This window comes from Sander vitreus, chromosome 9 (genome assembly GCF_031162955.1).
Source record: "Sander vitreus isolate 19-12246 chromosome 9, sanVit1, whole genome shotgun sequence".
Taxonomy (NCBI): Eukaryota; Metazoa; Chordata; class Actinopteri; order Perciformes; family Percidae; genus Sander; species Sander vitreus.
The window spans coordinates 11,892,598-11,916,521 of NC_135863.1; the positions used below are offsets into that span (position 1 = coordinate 11,892,598).

Genomic DNA, 23,924 nt, shown 5'->3' on the forward strand with positions numbered 1-23,924 from the left:
ACCCGGAGACTGAAGGCAGGACACATTCAGAAACCCGTATCTCATTCAAAACAGCATGGATGTTTTTTTTTCCAAGTTTGTATGTGTGTGGAAGCACCAGAGACCCAAAATAACACCCCAAATCACAGAAAAAGTGATTTTTTTCATAATATGGGTACTTTAATGTAGATAGATCACTATGGATATATGGCGAGCTATCTGTTTGTCTGTCTATCTATTCTGACTGACTGTCTAGCTATTTATTTTGTATCTCTCCAAAGCTCAAACTGGCTCCCATTACTTATCCAAGACTTAGCTTTGCTGCAGAACAGTGTGATACAGAAGGGGTTGGGGAGTGGAAAGTGTGGGATTGTGTGACATTATAGAGATGTGCGTGTGTGTGGAAATAGGCTGTCTTTCTTGAAAGGAACTGAGTTAATGTCCAGTGTGTATCATGGCTTGTGCTAATGTCTTTTTCTCTTTCTTTTTTCCCCCCCTTTCTGCCCTTACTTGTCTTCCCTAGCATCACCACGGTTCACTAAAGTTCCCGTCGACCAGATTGGCGTCTCAGGGGGCGTGGTCTCTTTTGTGTGCCAGGCAACCGGCGACCCAAAGCCAAGGGTTAGCTGGAACAAGAAAGGCAAGAAGGTCAACTCCCAGCGTATAGAGGTGAGTCAATGAGCCCTGCTGCTCACTGCTGCACTCTAGGGGTGAGGAGGGCAACTTTATTGTCGCTGTCCTGTAAATGTCATGCAACGCCAGACGAAAGACTCTTTTTAACCTTTATTTGCCCATACATTCTTTTCAACGCTGCCCTGCACCACTTTGACATTATAAGCACAGTCTCCTGTTGAGAAAACACAAACATATTTTTTTTTTTGGCTTGCTTTCTTCACCCACAGTTTTCACAAATAGTTCTGGACAACAACTACCAATCTTTTCATGAACTGGCCTCTCTAACCTCTGAGCAATGTTCAGGTCCACCATTGGCTACAGTCACCCAGTGACGCAATTCGGAGCTCTCCCATTTCTCCCTCTCTGTCCACTTTGCACTTGACTGACTCTGTCTCCGTTGTCACATTTTTGTTTCTAGTGCTGGTTCTTTTTCTGCATACCGCCCTGTCTGTATGAATGCGTCCGTCTGTGCGGTATTCATGATGTTTGTTGTTCAGTTCTCGGCAGGCGTCCCAGATGGCATCTCTAAAAGTCTTGATTGATGCTCAGTGTCTCTTAATTAAAAAGTTGCTTTCGTTAATGACGACAGTGCACAGAGATAGACATGCACACACTGCAGCATGAAGACCATCGCAGGGGAGGGGGCTAAAAAGCAAAAAACAAAAAAAATGACAACAACATCAACAGGGGGAGAAGCAGCATCTCAATGGAGGACAAAATAAAAAGACAAGTTGTGTTTGTACGTTCTCTTCTTCTGCATGCTAAGTAGGAAACAAAGCCAAGGGCGTGAAGGAGCCTGCCAGAACGGACTCATCTCTTCCTCCGTTTAGCATGAAATAAAAAGATTGTAAAAGGTTTTTGAAGTTATGATTTTTTCCCCCCACTGTTCTACCCTGTAGACAGCTGCTTTGATATTGATCATGATGCCATGCTCTGCAGTGTTTTTAGCCTAATTAGCAGCTCAGCCCTGAGATGTGCAGCAGTGGAACAGCAGGATTGCTGAAGACTTGTACCTATATCTCAAAGTCATGCTTTGCTCAAGGATCTTAGCAGTGAAGCCTTAATCAAGATGGTGTAAGGTCCTCTGAGGAACGATGGATGTTGAAAGAGTAGGTTTGCTGTGAGACTGGCAGACAGACTGACCATCTTCCAAAACACTTTATCTATCCAAAATTAGAGTGATAGAGATTATCTTGGGACATGACTGCCTATATATACAAACCTGTGGCTCTTCAGATGTTGGCCGGTGGCCAGTTTCTGTAACTACTATCTCAAAAACTGTCCTACTGTCAGCTACACCCACTGACATCACTTTGAAAAAAAAGACACATTTTAAATTGCTCATAGTATGCTTTTTGGCTTTTTCCCTTTCCTTTATTGTGTTATATATCTTTTTTTGTGCACGTTATAGGTTTACAAAGTGAAAAAGCCCAAAGTCCACCCCAAAGGGACTTACCATCTCCAACAGAAAACACTGTTCACAAACTGCTCCAAACAGCTCTATTGTAGTCCAGCCTTTACTTCTGTGACAAACGAGCGTCACTTTGTAACACGTTATAATGCTCGCCTAGCTGCTAGCGTGGCACTCCCTCATACTCTGCAACTGACTAGCTTGTAGTGCTGACCTAGGTACTGCGCATGTGTGACTCCCAACAAAGATGGAACAGAATCGGTATTGGCTCCGATACTGCCGAAAAAGCTGGTATCGGGAAGTACTGGAGTTTATGCACCGATCCGATACCACATAATAAAGCCCTAAAGAAAATCTACGTTAAAGTAGTTTATGTTCTTTTTCCATTATAACTGACTGTCAAACTGGATAATAAAAGAATGTTCTGTGGCATTCATTGTTTGTGTTTGTTCATGTTTCACAAAAAGTTTAACCTGAGCCAGACCAAAACAAAGATAGAAATAATATCACATCCATACAGGGATAGTAGTATACAGTTGTTAAAACATAATAAAATATATGACACACTGGTATCGGATCGGTACTTGGTATCGGCCGATACGCAAGTTCAGGTATCAGAATCGGTATCGGGAAGCAAAAAATGGTATTGGGCCATCTCTAAGTGAGATGTCTCACTCTGTAGCTAAAACAGAGAGCTCAACACACAGGGTGAAAAGAGGAGCTGCAGCAATGTGTAGTACAACAAAAATATGGTGTTTTTTGAAAATTAAACCATGTAAACCTATTCTGATATAACCTTTTAAATACAATTATGAACCTGAAAATCAGCATAATATGAGCACTTTAAAGGTCCTTATCACAGTAGTTCTACTGTTTGTAATGTGGACACTGCTTCAATTAAAAGTGTAGAAACATAAGTTATTAACAAGTCCATACTGTTTCAGACATACTATATTGATCTAGTATGATGTCCAGTTAGGTAAACGTGAGATTTAAATTGGGAAATTGGCAGTTATTTCATATAATTAGTCTAAATACTATGTAGATAGATGGTTTCTGTCATACTAATACTGCATTTTGCCATGTTGATTTTATACCTTAATGATGCATGCATTTGAAAACTTGGTGTACACAGCTTTAACAAAAAACACTTTCTACTTTATTGTTAAATTAATTAATTGTTTCATGTTGTTAATGTGAGTAGCCTTTATCATTTCTCATTTTGACACATAAACTATACTTGGGTTATTCAAACATAAAGGGTGTTAATGTTTATGTAGCTCTTCATAAATGGAATCATGTTATGAAAGTGAGGCTTTTTTATTTTATCATTCACCTTTGTTCTACTCAGTATTCTCAGCACATTTGGCATGATTGATTGTTGTCTCATTTTGTTTTGAAGAAGCGCTTTTACCAAGGTTCAAAACAACGGGCTTTACAGAGAACAAAGGAAATAATTACAGATAAAAACAAGAGATGAGAACACGGAAAAGTGAGCGCATCACACTCAAAGAAATTGGGCCTGGATTTTGTGTGTGTAGAGAGAGTGTGTTTCTTTATAGTTATGTATTTATGAGGACCAAGGCCATAAATAATTGAAACCCCTTCTTCTGTCTCACCTAACCATATTTTTTGCTCTATCTTACAGACCATTGAGTTTGACGAGGGTGCCGGCGCCGTACTCCGAATCCAGCCTCTTCGAGCGCCACGTGACGAGAACATCTACGAATGTGTTGCTGAGAACAGCGAGGCCGAGATTACTGTAAATGCCAAGCTGTCCATCATCCGAGGTGAGTCCTGCATTATGAAACAGTGTGCAGAGGGGTAACTACAAAATAAATCATTAAAGTAGACGCCCTGGAGCTCCTCAGGTTTTTTTATGATGACATCTTACCTTGGAGTTTTTGCACTGCACTTGCCAGTGAATGGGGGCTGCACTTTGCTTAGAATTTCTGGTACTGTGCTCTAGTATTTTTCTGGTTAGCCATTTTGGCTTTACTGTACCTATAAAGCTGGCTCATAAGTTTTATACAAGATTTTACTTTAAAGCGTATGTGATTTTATTAGATTTTGGCATTTTAGACACATAGAAAGACTGTCTTCCTTGTGTGCTGGGAGTTGTATTGGTAAAAACCTATCTGATGTCTGTAGAAACTTTCATTTACTGAGCACTACTACATTAGCTAAATGAGTTACATGAACCATTACTAGAGAAGCCAGATTAATATGTGAAAAGGTGGAGGATTATCTCTTAAAGCTTTTGTACAGGCACATGTCACAGCCTAAAATAGACTCATATTCACTTACAATAGATGGACAGTGTGAACGCTTTTTATCAGTGATCCATCAATTTGATGGAACTAATCAACTGTCCATTCAGGGAAGAGCTAAACCTCTATTTACCCGTGATGAAAACCCATAGAATCCCTCAATGAAAAAGATTGATTGGTCACCCACACACAATCAGGGCACAGTGGCGCACAGATGTGTCTGGAGACACACACAGTCACACACTTACACATTTGCAGGTGTAAAATAACAAAACAGCTAAACTTTGTGGACCATTTATTGATCTGCTCCTATTGGGGCTAGTTTGGATTCAGCAAAGATATTATACCATTTGTTTAGCTCTAGCTTAGAGGTCATGGAGGACGGTATCATAGGCAAGCAAGCATGTTGTCACACACTCCCGCTTTCTTCTCTCTCATTCTACCTATCTATGTTTGCCTCACATACATAGACACACACGCACACACACAATGTCTTCTCTTCTGTTCTCTCCTACCGCCATCTGCCATGTTTCCAGGGCTGGATGAAGCTGAGCTTTTGCTGGCTGGCTGGCAGCATACGAGCTAGGCCTTCCTGGCTGTCAAATCCACAGGCAGTGTGGTGGAGTGGGGTGTTGGACCAGGGATTGGAAGCCTGGTCCAGCATGCTGGGTTAGTTATTGTTAGCAACAAACCTCCCATCCTGGAAGCCTGCTGTTGGGTGCTACAGGGGGGGTGTGAGTGCCTCAAGTGCCCGTCACAACTTGATATATAAATGTGGTACTTTAGACTTTGAAATTACATGTATGTTCACAATGTTTGCAATTCTACCCATGCCATTGTCTGGAGTGATGTACATTGAGTGAGCAGCTTGCAGTTTGGTGCTGTACTTAAGGACTTCCTGTACTTAAGGACTTTTGCTACTGATGGACACACACTATCTGCCATTTCTTGGAATCTTGAATCCAAAATTACCTTGTAGGATCTTGTGCGTAGCATTATATAGCAACTTCCAGTCTTCATAACGAGTTTAATGCTCAAAACAATTACATTACATTATGTTAATTTAACATATGTTATTCATAGTCATAACCAAATGTATTCATGAATTGCTGTGAGTGTGAGAGTCAAGTCTGGAAAGAAACAGTTACAATGAAACAGTGGCCATACAGAGACAGATTGGAAAACAAGAAATTGAAAACAAGGAACTAGCAGATCAAATTTTAGACTACAAGCCCAGGCACGTGCACGTCAGTGTGTGCAGTTGTGTGTAAGAGCACAGCGCAAACCCAGGGCAGTTCACAGGAGCAGGATGAAAATGAAAAGTTATTGGAATAAGCTCGACAAGGTTTCCTCTGGAGACCAGAAGAAGACAGCAGCTCTCCTGCCCAGGCAAGACCCAGCATTTAGTGTGGTGATGGGGGGGGTGAATGTGCAAGATGAACGGCAGAGGAGGAGAGCAGTACGTTCTCTCTGTTTTCCATCATTAATGAGGTTGGATCCCCCTGCATTAACCCATTAGGAAAGAAACAGGAAAAGATATGGAAAATATCAGAGAATAGGGATATAATTTTATTCAGAGAAATTGCATAAATTATAGGATGGAGAAATGTGTTTATGGTGAGGTGAAAATGGGTAGAATGTGTGGAAAAGAATGAGGGTGAAAAAACAAGGACAAAAGTTGGCCAAAGATGAAGGGAGATAACGGGGTGTTGCGGACGATTGGCAATGTAGAACAGGTGAGGCGTACAATAGCCGGACATGGGTTCTTGGAATGGGGGCAAAGGATTATGGGATATGGGACAAGGCACAAGGGACACATCCACCGTAAACAGAGGGGTTGTGGTGTGGGATTTGGAGAGGCAGAAAATGGGTTGCCTGGTGGGTGACTTGGCTGAGAAAGCCATGGTACACATTTATGAGAAAATACAGCTGCATGTACACACTCTCCCACGACAACAACAAATAGAATATATGCATTTAAACACAAATGCATGGCTTATACATCAATGTTATGTTTGCATTGGTAAACACTTACTAACAAAGGGTCATGCAACTCCCTGAGCACATAAATTATCAGCAGCCACATAGACAGGCATACCCATATGAATATCTGCATAATCACTGTTCAACTGTTCAAAAGCGTGCAGTCCACCAGCATGTGGGCTCTGCTTGGAGTTTGAAAGGAAATTAACAACAGCACAGTGTTCACCACACACATACTTCAACTTTAAATACTCAAATACAAATACTTTAGAAAATACCAGACAGGCTAAATTTAAACCCCATCTCCAGTGACACAACCCCACCTTTTCTTCTGTTGTCTCTGTGTTTGTGTGTATGTGCATGGGTGTGTGTTGGTGGCAATGGCAGGGTGTATTTAGGATAGACTGTGACACATCCTTGGCTATTTCTCCACTGCCTCAGTTGAATACCTAAGATGGGGGCCATCTGGCTCCACTAAGACTTGCACACAGTCCTCTGGGAGTCCTTGGAGAGAGACAAGCTTATGAAGCATACTCTTGAGATCTGACTCAACTTGCAGCTTGGTCTGCATTTCTTTTGTCATGGGATCATTCTTTTTCAGTTTTTGGGATTTGCCTGTTTATTTTTTTAGATGTGAAGTGTTTTAGAGTGGCAAAAGGAAGGCAAAGTTGCAACTGGGATACTGGCAGCTCATGCTGTTGTGGGGAGATCATGGGGAGTTATCCCGCTTTGTGTGCTTGTATTTTAGACTGCTGCAGTCTTTAGCCCTGTGATTACTGTTGCAAATAGATTCTCCCCTGCAGCATCCCATCGAGAAATAACTGTGATTGCTGGGGAGGTGGTCTCAAGAAGTTTTAAAAATGATGTGTCTATCCATGTGTGAAGCCATGGAGCTGCAGTTTTTCTCGTGAAGTAACAATCAAGGATGCTCTGGGCTGTTGGAACCAGCACCAGAGACCTCTGACACACACACACACACACACACACACACACACACACACACACACACACACACACACACAGTTCAGTTCTCTGGTCTAGCCTTATACGAGTGCAAGATACCAGAACGAGCTGACCTTCATTTTCAGCACTCATTACACACACAGTCATGCTTGCATTCTGCTTATTTTTCTTTTGCCACTCCCAACCAGGTGGAACCAATCCAACGTCACCTCCTGTTTCTAATCGCACTCTTACTCCCTCTCAAACCTTTCCAATCATCTTGCTTTCTCTCTGTGTACGCTAAGTGGCAAGTCTGGTTTTCATCCACAGCACTGATTTAGTTCATGTATATTTTTAGGGGTTTCATCTCCAACCCCTCCTAACTTCACCCCTCCTCCTCTTTCTCTGGTAAAAGCTTCTTTTTGAGAATAATTTTTTATATACATATATATATATTAGGGCTGCACGATTATGGCCAAAAGGAGTCATGTCTGGCTGTATTTTAGATGTAAAGACAGCAGTGACGCTGTGTGTGATGTGTGTGAAAAGACAGTGAAATACAGTGGTAATAGCTAATTTGGAATTGGTAAGCCTACAGCCTACTTTTTTACTTTACTTTAAACTAGTTGTCACATCACACTACAAATAAAATACGTAAAAAGTATTGGTATTGGTATCGGTATCGGCAATACCAGCCTGGGTATTACTTGGTATCGGATCGAATAGGAATTAAGTGGTATCGCACATCACTAGTAAACGCGGCTAAAATGCTGACAGCTAAACGGTGTAGTGTGACTGTATTTCACTGTAGAGGATTCAACAGCGGGAAGTACAACAGTCTGCCGCTAAAGCTATGAGCTAAAAGACTCAAACTAGCACTGGTCACTGTCTGAAAAACAACACAGACGGGACAAAATGTTGCGTTTACTGGTAAACTGGTAAACCTTGTGACGACTTATGACCGACTGCTATCTGTTGTGGAATTTTTCTCACGTTACTCTGTCCTCTATGACTGTCTACATCTAGAAACGTGATCAGAGAGTGGTTTACGGAGCTTTGGAAAAAAGAAAACTTTGATACAGAGCGTTCTATGAACGGAATGAAGCATTTTAAATATCGCTCGATCACGTGAATTTGATCGTGGGGAGCCAAAATCGTGATCGTGATTAAAATTTGATTAATTGTGCAGCCCTTATATATATATATTATATATATATATATATATATATATATATATAATAAGTGGAGTAGAAAGAGCTATAAGTGGAGTATAAACAGGTAAATATCAGGTAGGCAACATATTTATGTAAAGTTTATGTCTGCCAGAGTAAATGCAATCTACATGAACGTCAGACTATGATCTCAGATTTCAGTTTATAATTGTTGGCAAAGAGAACGAGAAAAGAACGATTCCATTTCCATTAGGATTCAGTAATGTCCAACCATGTTATCAGTAAATTATTACCAGTTTTTATGTTGTTTGTACAAGTGGGGTTTTGTTTTCTTGCTACACATGGATTCAGGTCATCACAAGCTGCATGTGCTGTTTTAATTTGTTGGTTTTAAATTGACTGGAAATTCCGCCCATCTGCCACGCTGTGCCGGTCAGGTTCGGGAATGCACTCAATATTACCCAGAGGGGAGTTGTGCCTACTGTTTGATCATGCTGTCTGCTAATTGGCCGCTCTCTTGTGAAGGAGCAGGTATGGGTGAATTTGAATGAGATTCTGGATCCTTATACATGCACAGTCTGTGCACAGATCAAGCCCAGTGAATTCTAGGTGCCTTTTATACAGGAGAAGGATTGAGAAAGAAGGGTGAAATGGGGGTTGGAGGCAGACAGAGGTGCAGGGATGAGATGGGAAAAAAAGTGAGCGGCAGCAAGTGGGAAGGAGAACAGGAGTGAAAGTTAAAGGGACGGATACCAATCAACCTTTCAACTAGTAGTGGCTCCAGGCCAAGCCTTAAGACACTCTATTTCCTGTCTCTTTGCCAATGCTGTCTGTTCTCCATCTACCTTTTTCTCTGTCTCTCTCACACAATATCTCAACCATTATGTTCTGAGCTCTCTCCTCTCTATCTCTCTCTTGCACAGTTGTTCTCTCTTTTCTGCCCATCTGTTGTATTTCAATGGGTTGTGTGTGTGTGAGAGAAAAAGTGCAGCCTGCAGGAGTGGACAGCAGGCTGCAAGATGATGTGTGTGATCAATAGTGTGTATGTGTGTGCTACAGCCATTTATCAGGTAGATTTTGAACAAACTGCAGAAAAATAAAATACAAATTCAGATAGATTTCTTCAGGGTGGGCTGGAACACATACGATACAATTTCTTTGTAAATGGAGAGCATCCTACATACTGGGCAGATGATATTTAGTCCCTCATTTCTCTTTTTATTGAAAAAACTTTTTCACCTAAACATTAAAATGCTTTTGCTCTACTGATAAAAATGTATTACTTTGAAATACTTGGATGCAACCTCAGCTGTAATAGGCAATACTAAGGAAAAGATCGATAAAGAGAGAAAGAAAAGGTGGCGAGGAAGGTTGAAAAAGTTACGCCCCGCATTATGTTAGGTTATGTTATGAACCGTTCTGATCTTCACAGCCTTTAGTGTACGTATGTTTGCAATCAGAGTTAAGAAAAAGTGAGTTTTCCCGCATGTGTGTGATGCAATCCGATAAAAAAATTAAAAAATGTTTAAAAAAAAAAAAAAGTCTGAGCCCAAGCTAAGACAGAGAGTAAGAGACGGTTTGAGAAATCAGAAGATTGCTCCTCCTTGCTGTTCATTTCATCAGTATTCCCTTTAGATATCTAACTAGCACAAATACACATTCAGGTTTGTGAAAGATTCCCCCTGAGTCCATTCATGATCCCTTGGGTTTTTGTAACCCCTTAAAAGTACATTTTACAGTTTTTCAAACAATTTTCTTTTAAAGAGAAAACTCTTCTCTGCAAAAAGTTTTTGGAGAGAAGAGTTTTCTCTTTAACAGCCACATTTGTTTTTTTTCCTGTTTTTGCATTTACATTTTCTTTTGCATTGATTTGTCTGGTTTCTCTTTGTAGTGCTAATGTCATGCTGTTTTGGTGTTGAAGGGTTGAATGCTTATTTTTTGTGCTCATTTCAGAGGAAGAGGTGAGTCCAGGGCAACAGACAGACTGGAGTGTGTTTATGAGAGACCCAGTTAGTTTCCGTGTGTGTGTGTGTGTGTGTGTGTGTGTGTGTGTGTGTGTGTGTGTGTGTGTGTGTAAGATGGAGTCAATGTAAGAGAGAGACAGCCCGCAGGCAGGCAGTGGCCGCCCTGTAATGAGACAGTGAAGAATAAGCTTGGCAGTATCAGCAACAGAGCTTGCTGTTCTTCCTCTTCCTGTCTGCCTGCCTCTGAGGTGACCTTTGCCCTCTTCCACTAGGCTCATGCACCTATAGCGAAAGCAAGAAAGATGGGGTGGGGTGGGAGGGATTAGAAAAAAAGAGTAGAAAAGCAAAGCGGTAGAAGGAGGAAAACACAGGAATGAAAAAATACACAACAATTCCTATATCATATTGCACTTTTGTTGTACTTGTGAGTTCAGGAAATTGAACTCAGACTAGGACAACAATTGGGTCAAAGTTTCGGAGACTTTGTTGAAATGATGATTTTTTCCACATTGAAGTGCTTCTTTTGCATAATGACGGCATGTGTTCTGCTGGTATGCCTTCCAAAGTTTCCGTTTTTGTCTACTAGCCAGGACAGCCTTGTTTGAGATGTTTATACTTCTATGCCAATTGGATAAAAGTGTCCACAAAATGACAAGTGCGTACATGCCTAAATAAAATTTGTGAGGCATGACTCTCTTAATGGATCATAAGACCCTGACTTACCTCATGTGACCAAGTCCCCACTGAGCTAATGCTATGTACTCTGTTATTTTTCCAACTGCTTTTCCCTTGTCCTTGACAAATGAGTCACTTCTCATTCCCCAACAGCACTCACTACCGCAACCAGTAAATAATACATTTGTTTAGTGCAGTTAAGATCTACACCCATCGACACAGGTTACCTGCTCACAGTGAACCCATTCTTACATTAGGCACCTGTTCTCAGCTAGTCAGTGCAAGCATTATTTTTACTTGCAAATTGTAAACCGTGTGCTCTCCTGTCAATCACAATAACATTTTAGTTTTTTGCTCTTACATTTTAGGATTATGTGTGCAGCAAATATCTAGTTGTGTTCTGTAGTGGTGCTTATGAGGTGCTACTCTGTGCTGTGTTGGGATTCTCTAGCTGTTATTGCTGTTATTGGTGTATATAGTAGAGGGCACATATGGCGCAATAAACAAATCAATAGGCGGATGTTGAGCACATAGATAGCTCTCATGCCCCTGATCTCTCATTGGAGGCTTTTTTTTTTTTTTATTACATATTTTCCCTTTGCTGTCCTTCAGTGAATCTGGTGCTTCCTTTCCACTCTTGAAAGATATATCTCTACCTACCTTTCACCTTTTCCTCCCCCTACCCCACTTTATACCTCCATATTAGGATTTGTATGCCTGCCAGTCTATTGCCAGCCTTCTATCTTTCTCACCCCGTCTTTCTCTCTTGTAGAAAAAGTTCCCTCCAGAGGAAATTCACTCAGATGAGAGTTTATGGCCTCTGAATCCTTTGATCCTTGGAACCTGTAATGCAGTAATCATGTGTGATTGAAGGATGAAGAAAGGGGGACACAAGCTGAGTGGTAGCAAGAAAGATAAAGGTGAAAAAGTGAGAGAGAAAAGAGGTGGTAGTGATGGAGCGGGATAAGTGGAAGGAGCTTGCGTCTAGCCAGGGTTGGCTGGCTCCTGAACCTTCGCCATCAATTTCGTATAATTCCAACTCAAGAAGAGCGACCCTGGCCACCCTAGACATCTGGCCACAGCCAATATAAGATTCTGGGGTAGAGTAAAAAGAAGGGGAAAAAAGGAAGTGATGAAGAGGCAAGTAGATGGAGAGCGAGGGGCAGGTATAAGCAGGGTTAGGGCCTGGCTGATTGGTTTACTTCTGACTAGAAGGTTTAGATAAATGGATCATTTGTAGCAGCAAGGAGTTGGCCAGGAAACTAAATTGAATGAAAGATCAGTGTCTCCGAGACACTTTTACAATGATAAGCACTCACTGGGCTGATTGTCCTGGTAATTCCACCTGTGGCAGAAGAGTATATCAGGTATTTTTTATAATCTGTATCTTAAGGAGAAACCAATCTTCTATTCTCTCTATAAAACAGCCATAGCCATCTTCATGTGCCATGTGTATGTGGAGCTCCAGATAAATCAAATGTCCATCCATCCATCTTCATCCGCTTATCCGGGGTCGGGTCGCGGGGGTAGCAGCTCCAGCAGGGGACCCCAAACTTCCCTTTCCCGGGCCACATTAACCAGCTCCGACTGGGGGATCCCGAGGCGTTCCCAGGCCAGGTTAGAGATATAATCCCTCCACCTAGTCCTGGGTCTCCCCCGAGGCCTCCTCCCAGCTGGACGTGCCTGGAACACCTCCCTAGGGAAGCGCCCAGGGGGCATCCTTACCAGATGCCCGAACCACCTCAACTGGCTCCTTTCGACGCAAAGGAGCAGCGGCTCTACTCCGAGCTCCTCACGGATAACTGAGCTTCTCACCCTATCTCTAAGGGAGACGCCAGCTACCCTCCTGAGGAAACCCATTTCGGCCGATTGTACCCTGGATCTTGTTCTTTCGGTCATGACCCAGCCTTCATGACCATAGGTGAGGGTAGGAACAAAAACTGACCGGTAGATTGAGAGCTTTGCCTTCTGGCTCAGCTCTCTTTTCGTCACAACGGTGCGATAAATTGAATGTAATACCGCACCTGCTGTGCCGATTCTCCGACCAATCTCCCGCTCCATTGTCCCCTCACTCGCGAACAAGACCCCAAGGTACTTGAACTCCTTCACTTGGGGTAAGGACTCATTCCCTACCTGGAGAAGGCACTCCATCGGTTTCCTGCTGAGAACCATGGCCTCCGATTTAGAGGTGCTGATCCTCATCCCAGCCACTTCACACTCGGCTGCGAACCGATCCAGTGAGTGCTGAAGGTCACAGGCCGATGATGCCATCAGGACCACATCATCTGCAAAAAGCAGCGATGAGATCCCCAGCCCACCGAACTGCAACTCCTCTCCACCCCGACTACGCCTCGATATCCTGTCCATAAATACTACAAACAGGATTGGTGACAAAGCACAGCCCTGGCGGAGGCCAACTCTCACCTAAAACGAGTCCGACTTACTGCCGAGAACCCGGACACAGCTCTCGCTTTGGTCGTACAGAGATTGGATGGCCCTGAGAAGGGACCCCTCACCCCCGTACTCCCGCAGCACCTCCCACAGTATCTCCCGGGGCACCCGGTCATACGCCTTCTCCAGATCCACAAAACACATGTAGACTGGTTGGGCATACTCCCAGGCTCCCTCCAGGATCCTTGCGAGAGTAAAGATCTGGTCCGTTGTTCCACGACCAGGACGGAATCCGCATTGTTCCTCTTCAACCTGAGATTCGACTATCGACCGAACCCTCCTTTCCAGCACCTTGGAGTAGACTTTACCGGGAGGCTGAGAAGTGTGATACCCCTGTAATTGGCACACACCCTCTGGTCCCCCCTTTTTAAAAAAGGGGAACCACCACCCCGGTCTGCCACTCCTTAGGCACCGTCCCCAGACTTCCACGCAATGTTGAAGAGGCGTGTCAACCAAGACAACCCCTCCACACCCAGAGCTTTAAGCATTTCTGAACGGATCTCATCAATTCCTGGGGCTTTGCCACTGTGGGGGTTGTTTAACTACCTCAGCAACCTCCACCAGGGAAATTGATGCCAATCCCCCTCATCCTCCAGCTCTGCCTCTACCATAGAGGGCGTATTAGTCGGATTTAGGAGTTCCTCAAAGTTCTCCTTCCACCGCCTCTATTACCTCCTCAGTTGAGGTCAACAGCGTCCCCATCCTTACTGTACACAGCTTGGATGGTTCCCCGCTTCCCCCTCCTGAGGTGGCGAACGGTTTTCCAGAAGTACCTTGGTGCCGACCGAAAGTCCTTCTCCATGTCTTCTCCGAACTTCTCCCACACACGCTGCTTTGCCTCTTTCACGGCAGAAGCTGCAGCCCTTCGGGCCCTTCGGTACCTTGCAACTGCCTCCGGAGTCGCTCTGGGGATAACATATCCCGGAAAGACTCTCCTTCAGTCGGACGGCTTCCCTGACCACCGGTGTCCACCACGGTGTTCGTGGGTCACCGCCCCTGAGGCACCTAAGACCCTAAGACCACAGCTCCTCACCGCAGCTTCAGCAATGGAAACTTTGAACATTGTCCACTCGGGTTCAATGCCCCCCAGCCTCCACAGGGATGCACGAAAAGCTCCGCCGGAGGTGTGAGTTGAAAGTCTGTCGGACAGGGGCCTCCTCCAGACGTTCCCAATTTACTCGCACTACCCGCTTTGGGCTTACCAGGTCTGTCCAGAGTCTTCCCCCCACCCCCCTGACCCAACTCACCACCAGATGGTGATCGGTTGACAGCTCCGCCCCTCTCTTCACCCGAGTGTCCAAAACATATGGCCTCAGATCAGATGAAACGATTATAAAATCGATCATTGACCTTTGGCCTAGGGTGCTCTGGTACCAAGTACACTTATGAGCATCCCTATGTTCGAACATGGTGTTCAAGTTATAGACAATCCATGACTAGCAGAGAAGTCCAACAACAAACAACCACTCTGGTTTAGATCAGGGAGGCCGTTCCTCCCAATCACGCCCTCTCCATGTGTCTCCATCATTACCCACGTGCGCGTTGAAGTCCCCCAGCAGAACTATGGAGTCCCCGACTGGAGCCCCATGCAGGACTCCACTCAAGGTCTCCAAGAAGGCCGAATACTCTGAACTCTTGTTTGGTGCATATGCACAAACAACAGTCAGAGTTTTCCCCCACAACCCGCAGGCGTAGGGAGGCGACCCTCTTGTCCACCGGGTTAAACTCCAACGTAGCGGCGCTCAGCCGGGGGGTTGTGAGTATCCCCACACCCGCCCGGCGCCTCACACCCTGGGCAACTCCGGAGAAGAAAAGAGTCCAACCCCCTATCCAGGAGTATGGTTCCAGAACCAAGACTGTGCGTAGAGGTAAGCCCCACCAGATCTAACTGGTAGCGCTCCACCTCCCGCACAAGTTCCGGCTCCTTCCCCCACAGAGAGGTGACATTCCACGTCCCCAGAGCCAGCCTCTGCTGCCCGGGTCTGGTCCGTTGAGGCCCCTGACCTTCACTCCCACCCATGTGGCAGCGCACCCGACCCCAGCGGTTCCTCCCACAGGTGGTGGGCCCATGGGATGGAGGGATGTCCGCCACGTAGCTTTTTCGGGCTGTGCCCGACCGGGCTCCGTGGTAAACCCGGCCACCAGTCGCTCGCTGACGAGCCCTCCATCTGGGCCTGGCTCCAGACGGGGGCCCCGGGCTTCCTCCGGGCAGGGTCACTTCATCCCTTCCTCGATTTTTCATAGGATTTTTGAACCATTCTTTGTCTGGCCCCTCACCTGAGACCACTTTGCCTTGGGAGACCCTACCAGGAGCACAAAGCTCCAGACAACACAGCCCTCAGGTTCATAGGGACACACAAACCTCTCCACCACGATAAGGTGATGGTTCCCGGAGAATCAAATATAATATACTTATATATAATTATTTCTAGTAATTGATTGATTTTGCCTACACTCAATCATTTAAAATATTTTATATTATTTATTGTTCCATGTCTAGAAATATCAAAATCTATATGTAATTCAGCTTTGATTAAAAAACAGTTAGATGTTCTGCATCTGGTTGCTATCTTCCTTCATGTTTTTCATTATATTTCATTACATTTGCGCCAGTACTTTGCTGCCATATGATTTTGTTGAGAAATTGAGATGGTTGAGAAGATGTAAATCAGTTCTCTGCAATTCTCTGCAATAACTGCTATTCTGAGTATGGGTACATGCACATATTCATATTAATGTGCAATTGGATGATCAGTGCAGCTGGACGTAGGATTTTCTTGCCCTCGACAACTTCTAATTAATCTGACAAGGCAATAAAGCTGTTTTTCTTTTTAAATAACAATATCAATAATACAAATTGCATTTTTGGAAGAGTAAATATTTTACAAAGTAAGATGAGCATGTGTAATCTAATTTAAAAAAAATCCATATCAATTAAATTATAATGTGCATGAATAAAATCAACAATCCAAACTATGCTAGGGTAGTGTAGGTGCTTCCCACTCAAGCAGGGAATGAGATTTCGGAGGGGGTTCCTGTGAAAATGGTGTGAGTGACGACCTTTGGAGTGGCCCAACTCATGCATAAAGAAGAGCAAAGGGATATGGCCTGGACCACCAGCCTCATACATATACATGAGCCACCAGCCCAGGTGACTGAAGTCGTACAACGCGGAGGTCGTGCTGTGGACCCTGCAGGATCGGCATAGTTAAAAAGACTTATAGTTCATGCTTCGCAAGTGCCGTACCTACACTTCATGTGGTAAAAGTTGGATGGCAAGCTTAACAGCAAGATTATTAGTATTTATTCTATGATGAATTAAGTGCAATGTGTAATAAGTCTCAAACTAGGTATACAATACAATGCACAATCAAGAAAAAATATTCAGATCTTCTAAAAACTTTAGACTTTATGACTTATAATTATTGTTAAAGCATTGCAGTTCTTAGTGAGAAGAAAGGTGCACTTATCAGAGGGACAAATGGAGAACAAGAGTGGGAAGAAAATAACAGTCTGAGAGAGGCCAGTTGGAAGATGCTATCCAGGACTCATTCATGATTACAAAGCTTGTGTTCTGGATTGCAGCCCGGATTCTACTGGATTTGACCACAGCTGTTCAATATTTAAAAAACAACAACAAAAAACATTGTGCTCCTTGGCCCTTAAAGGGCAACTCCACTTCCAACATGTGTTGATCTATTCTGTCTTTCCCTTCTGCCCACAAACCCACGAACCCTCATTTTCTGTCACATCATTCTGTTGAAATACATGGAGTTTAATTTATGCATCCCATCTCTGTGTGAATGGGGATCCCATTGGGTTGTTACAGCTGGGGGATTTTTTCTTTTCCTTTGGTACACTATGTGCTCTATGTTTTTCCTTTTTATTTTTAAATTTTTTGCAGGTTCCTTTTACTAAACGTGTAGAAAGTTTTTACCAATTTCCCTGTCAAATGCTGCTTTACAACAGGATATTATGGTGAAATTGCAGCTGTCCACTTTTCCTCTTAACAGTCCTGCTTGTTACCCAGCTTATCAGCATTATTCCTACAACCTTTCAGTCTTTTCATATTTTTAAAGTGACTTATTTTAACTCTTCTCTCCGTGGTGACGGCCCACATTTTTTGTGACCCTCATTGCCATATCCGCTTGTCATCTCCACCTCTCAAAGTGACATTAAGCAATTATCTGGCAGTCTCCTGACTGGCCCTCATTTTTACAGCCACCACATATTCATAATTCTTGTTCTGCTCACCAAATGTGCCTCCAAACCTGTGATTAGTAGCTTAGTGCACAAAGCTAATGGCCCACCTAGACTATGACCTCACACTCCAGCCCCACACATCCTCCTCCCTTCAAATCCTTTTGCAATTATTGTCACTCTTTGTTTTCAGGTTTTGGTATTTGTTTGGGTTAGATTAGTTGCTTTGGCAGAAATGGTACAGTGCAGTGGCTCAGCCCTCTCAATCCGTTGTTGTTTTGGCTCAAAGTTGTTTGGGAAGCTTAGAGAGGCCTTTGCTCCACATGTCAGAAGTACTAAGTCTTAATTCTCACACATATAAAACCCTGTTTACCTCCTGTTTAAGCAGTGGTTTTGGCATTTAGGTCTTCCATATGGGAATAAATGTTCACTTTTTTCACACATGACAATAGATCATTTTTTCCCCACAGCGGAGGCACAGCCGAAGAATGGTGATAAGTTGGAAAATATTGACACAAGGGAAGAGGAGCGTTCTCGGATATCACACAGGCTGTTTAGATGATGAATTCAAAAACTTATTTCGCAATGGAAAGACTGCTTATGACTCCAACTTCATTGCCGAACTTATGGATGAGCTTCAATGAGCTGTCAAAGCACCCCCCAGTACGCTCTCATCAATGTCATCATTAATTAGCTATGACATCAAGTTATGCTGCCTAGTTACATCGTCTGACAGGATCAGAGCCACTTTAGTTATTTAAAAAAGTTGTACTAAAACAGTTGAGAAGTTTTGGCTCTCATGTAGCTCCTATTTATTTCCCTTCACTCTGCAGGGGAAAATCTCTTAAGAAAACATGTCTCTCAACCAGACATTGGCTCAGTCACAGCACTTTCATTGTTATTAACACATATAATTTCCTTCTGAATGTGAAATGATGATTAAATGTGAAATGTATTACACACTATATTGTATTGTGTGTGTGTGTGTGTATGTATGTGTGTATATATATATATATATATATATATATATATATTATATTATGTATATGAAATACACCACATGTATGTATGTATGTAAAACATTTGTTCATACATGTCTAAGAACACCATAGCGTTGAACATGCTGTATCTGTTTATATGGTTGCTTTGAAGGTAATGATACTACTAGGTTCGTAAAAGAGATTTTTAGTCATTTTCAAGAAAATCCACTTGGCTACAAAATTGCAAGAGTGGCGCATGCCTGAAAGGGGCTATACATACCATTACTCACACCATGATTCAACCTACCTTGGTTGGCGGTTGTATTTCAAGAGTGGCCTTGTGATTATATGAGATGGCATAATTACGTACTCTACAACTCTCAACTCTAACAATGAAACAATGAAGTCCATTTTGACAGACTTGTACAGCAGAATTGCCAGCCACACTGTGTTGTAAACTGACGTCAGGTTTCAAGGTGCCCACTGCGCCTCCACACACGGTCCCACCATCCCAAACACATGCACACATACTTAAAGAAACACACACAAAGCCACCCACCAGTAAACCAGACGTGACTGGTTGACGTTTCTCTACGGTGAGGCATTTCCTTTAATGGCCCCGGCCTCATCCCCTGTCTCCCCTGGAGTTCGCCTGTCTTACCCCAGACGCCTCAGGAGCCTGACAAGACAGGAGAGAGAGGAAGAGGGAAGGAACTCTATAAACTTTCAACGGTTGAGACAGATAAATAGAATTTTTTTTTTTTTTCTTCCTTTTATGTTTTTTTTTTCCCTTTACCTCTTCTTCTCGCAGGCAGGGGATCTTTAAAGCTGTCCTAGACAATTACTCCTCTCTCTTGTCTGTGCTGTATCTATCACGCTGGCTCACCACATTAGGGAAACAGCCTGTATTGTATGTTTTTTTTTTTGTTTTTGTTTTTTTTAATCAAAACTGGACCCTGGCTTCCAGCATTTAATATTAAAATGTGGAACAAAGACAGTAGCATGTCTGTCAATCATGGAGAAACTTGTGGGGAAGCCTTCTCACAAGCCAAAACACATGCTCGGATAAAGTCATAAAAATTACTCACAAAATAAAGATGTTTTTTCATTTTTCTACATTAAATGAGTGAAAATGTGTGCAACAACTTTTAGTGCAGATTAATTCTAAAAGTTCTAATGAAAGTAATTTATTGTTATGATGCCAATCTTCATTCTTTGCTTTGATCAAAGTAGCACAAACGGACACATCACTTTTCATATAGGGTAGATATAACACTGTGATTTAGTGACAAATGTAATTTTCTATAAGGTCTCTCAGATTAACCAAGCATTTTTTTTATTTCAATTGTGTACTGTGAAATTGTAACCTCCACCAGAAGAAAGTCACTGGAACTCTTTAAAGACAATGGTGCACCAATCATTATCTTATTAGGCTAGGTTATTCATTTATGCATTATTCATATTCAGAAACACTGACTGCAGCAGCAGTATGTTCATTTGAAAATGTATCAGCCATGTGGTGTGTGAGTTTATATATCCTGGGTCTTAAGTAAAAGATAAAACATAGTATCATTTCAAGCAGCAAGCAATTATTGTTTCCTTTAGTCTTGCAACATTTTTTCTATAAGCGATTGCACCACTACATACACCACACACAAAAACATACTTGGAAGAAATATATCAGCCTCTGATGTTATATGGACAAAACTTGAGTTCCCTTCTTTGCCTATAATGGACCAGAAATTATGCCCTACTGTTACCCTGTTCAGCCTAAGGGTAACATAATGTTTCCTGCCTTGTGCTATCTATAAACAGGCTTTTCTTTAAATGGTTTGGTTCCTGTTATTTGCCATCAGTTCCTCTCTTGTTTTGGCTTTCACATTTGACAAAACTGTGGTCATAGCTGCTACCTGTGGTGGTTGCTGCCATTTGTTCTCCAAAATATCCCCCTGTTGGCTGCTATCATTGTCTTTCTTTGGCAAACAAGCTGTCTACTTGCTGTTTATCTCAGTGGAGATGATAGCTTTATGAATGTGGCCTAATATGGGCTGTGTTCACAATTGGAGGTGATGTGGAAAGTGTTTGCAAACCGTCAGAACAGTCAGTTTAAATGCCAGACTAAAGTTATTGTCACTCGCACACACATATTTACATTTTCGCAATATAGCCACTTAAAATATAGGGTAAAACTGCAAGATTTGAGGATAATTTAATGGAATAGCCAGTTGCTGTGAAAATGAAGCCTGTGACCTTCTCATTACAGAGTGTGCGTGCCATCTGCTTATACAGCACACATACATTATAAAAAGTAAACAACACACATATAGTACTTACAAAAATAGTCTATAGTTGCATATACAACTTCAACAAGAAAACATAAAGCAAATAGATGGTTTACCCTGCGGGGTCTTCATATGGTCAGAAAGCTTTTTGACCCCAAAAAATAACTTTGCAGTGCAATAATGCTGCAAACTTCTGCCTTACTTTCAATGTCCCTCCCACCTTTTTCAATCTTTCTGTGTCTCTCGCTCTCACTCTCGCTCTCTCTCTCTCTCTCTTTCTTTGTCACTCCTTTGCTCTGCCCCTTTTACTTCCTCTTATCTGGTCTTTCAGACTATTTCTCTCGGGTTGTATTCGTTGATTTGGATGTAAATGTTGCCCTTGGTGGCTAGATGCGCTAGGTGTGGAGAATACCAATGGGACATCAGACGTCTTTCCGGGAACAGAGCAGGGGGGTAGAGGTTGAGTGCTCGCTGTAATAACCGTTATTCAGCTGAGATGGCTATCCAGAGAGGGCTATCGGTGCTGGGGCCAGAGACACTGTGATTAGATTTCCCCTGTGTTGCTATTCTTCTCTGTCCCTGGATCTTACTGTGTCACTGTTCCCCTGTCTTCCGTTGTATATTTCTCAAACAATTTAACAGCGGTCCCATTGGTTATATGTGGAATGTAATGGAAAGATGCATTGAAGGTAGGAAAATTACAGAATGCTCTTCCATTTGGTTTGGTTGGAAGATATACATTTGGCTGCAAACCATCATCACAAATCACCTACTTTCAACAACAGACAAAAAAAGCTGCTAAGTGAAACAGACTAGTGTGCTGTTTGTATGGAATGAAAACCAGAAGCTTACACCTGTTTCACAGATTATTTTCAGTCGCTGGTGGCTTTTAGTTGCTTTACTTTACAGCACAACCAAGTGCTGACAAAAACAGAGGGGTCTCTTTCACAACATGAAGCACAAGTTTGTGGTCTTGAACATACTTTTACTTGGTTCTGGTTGAGTCTCTGGACTGGTAGTCAGGCTTATCAGGTTACTGGAATGATACCATTAAGACTCAAAAATGTGGTCCACATTTGGGAAGGAACCTTGTAGACTCAACTATTATGGTGACAATATGGTGGAACTGTGGTGCTCTATGCTGACCATTGACTGGGGCCTCAACCAAATTTACAAGTGTGCATGTATATCCAATCAAGTAAATATATCAAACGTAACATTTACCAATATATATATACACGCAGAGACCATTCATGCACACATGCATTCTACAAAATAGACTTTCCAAAATACAGTTGTACCCCAGCTGTATTACAGAACCTCCCTCTTAACACACAGACACTCTTCTCTTTTCTCTGGCCTGCCTGATTGATGTAAAGATATCTGGCTGTGTTGTAGGTGCAGAGCAAATAAAAGTGCATTGTCTAGATTCCCAGCAGCTGAGTCTGCCCATTAAACATCTATGTGTGTGAAAGAGAGCAGGCCATCAGTATTTCTCCACTATATTTATCAACCTCTTTTCGTAGCTTCTAATCTTAACCCCTCTCTCTCTCTCTCTTACTCTTCCTTTCCCTCGCTCTCACCCCTTTTCTCCCCCAGCAGCCCCTCTGTGGTATTAATGCACAGACCTGCTTAAAGCCTGTGTCTCTATGCCGTGGCGCTGGGTAATCAGTTAACCTGATTACGCTGCTGATGAAATTAAATCATTTCAGTAAGTGAAAATAATAATATGAGTAATGGGTGCGGGGGACGGTGGAGCACCCCACGGCATTTGCTGCAGTCCTAGCCAGTTGGATTTTACCTCTCTTCCTCTCTCTCTTACTATAGCGCGCTCCTCTCTATGAAATAATTGATGGCTCAGAACCAGCACCTTTGAAGCCACTATGTCAGAGATTTGACATCAGATGAAAATGGACGACATATGCAGTATAATAATATAAAGATCCATTCACAGGATAATATCCTGACCAAGGCTCAGGACTAACACTGCCAGGGTTAGTGGTTTGGTTAAGCATGTTAGAACAGAACACTAACACACTGGGGTTAAGTGCCATATGTTATTCTACTGTATATAGCTAATTAGGTAAAGCATAATAGCAGCATTGTGTCAGTCAGTGGGTAGAGAACGGCACTGGAACTGACAGGTGCCAAGGCTATGGGCTCATTGAGTAGAGCCCACAAGTGGCTGTACTAGTCATAGTGCTGTAAAGTACATTTTATCACACAGTATTACATTGTATTTGCGAAAGGTGGGGAATACTTGCTAACTATGCTGCCATGAACTGTGTGTATCATAGAAGTAGGAGTTCCAAGGTTCTACTTACATTTTTCACCTGGACCACTGATTCATAAGTATACTGTATGTTGGAAAAATGCATACTAAATGACTCTGGTATATACATACTAGGACTCTGGTACAGTAGTACTTTTGACTATACCAGACTTAGATTTACTAAAAAGAGATGTTTTGTTTGGTAGCAGTGAATCACTGGAAATGGGATTAGTCAGAATAGTTAAATTAGTCTAAGGGATGGATCTTTTAAGAGGGCCACACTTAGCATGATAGAAAGGAACAGCAGGCATGAATCCGCAGATTATCAGCCGGGCAGTGACTAAGCTAACCAGAGGCTGATTAAAGGCTTTGCACCTGTCACTTGTGTAATGATATTAAATGGCGAAGCAAAGTTAAAGACAATTATGGATAATGATGGCACTCAAGCCAACTCGAAAACAAAACAAAGAGAATGACAAAAATCTAAATCTAGATAAGGTCAACTAGCCTGTATGAGGCTTAGCTTTGGTGTCATGCTGAGCAAGCCAGCTGTTGCATGGAGTGGACATGTACTCTTGAAAGCCTACTCCAATTAACATATGCATTGAGTAAAAGTTGCACTCGTTGAAACCAAATCCTCCTAAATAGTCATCTTGTGGGAAAATATG

General features: G+C 42.7%; 1 protein-coding gene across 3 annotated transcripts in view; it reads left to right on the forward strand.

Annotated features, from left to right (window-relative positions):
- ptprsa (protein tyrosine phosphatase receptor type Sa) overlaps window positions 1-23,924 on the forward strand; it is a 185,894-nt gene that overhangs the window by 61,631 nt on the left and 100,339 nt on the right. For all 3 annotated transcript variants that reach the window (XM_078258753.1, XM_078258755.1, XM_078258754.1), the window contains exons 3-4: window positions 503-648; window positions 3,714-3,855. In XM_078258753.1, the coding sequence (XP_078114879.1) occupies window positions 503-648; window positions 3,714-3,855 (288 nt within the window). The remainder of the gene's footprint in view (window positions 1-502; window positions 649-3,713; window positions 3,856-23,924) is intronic.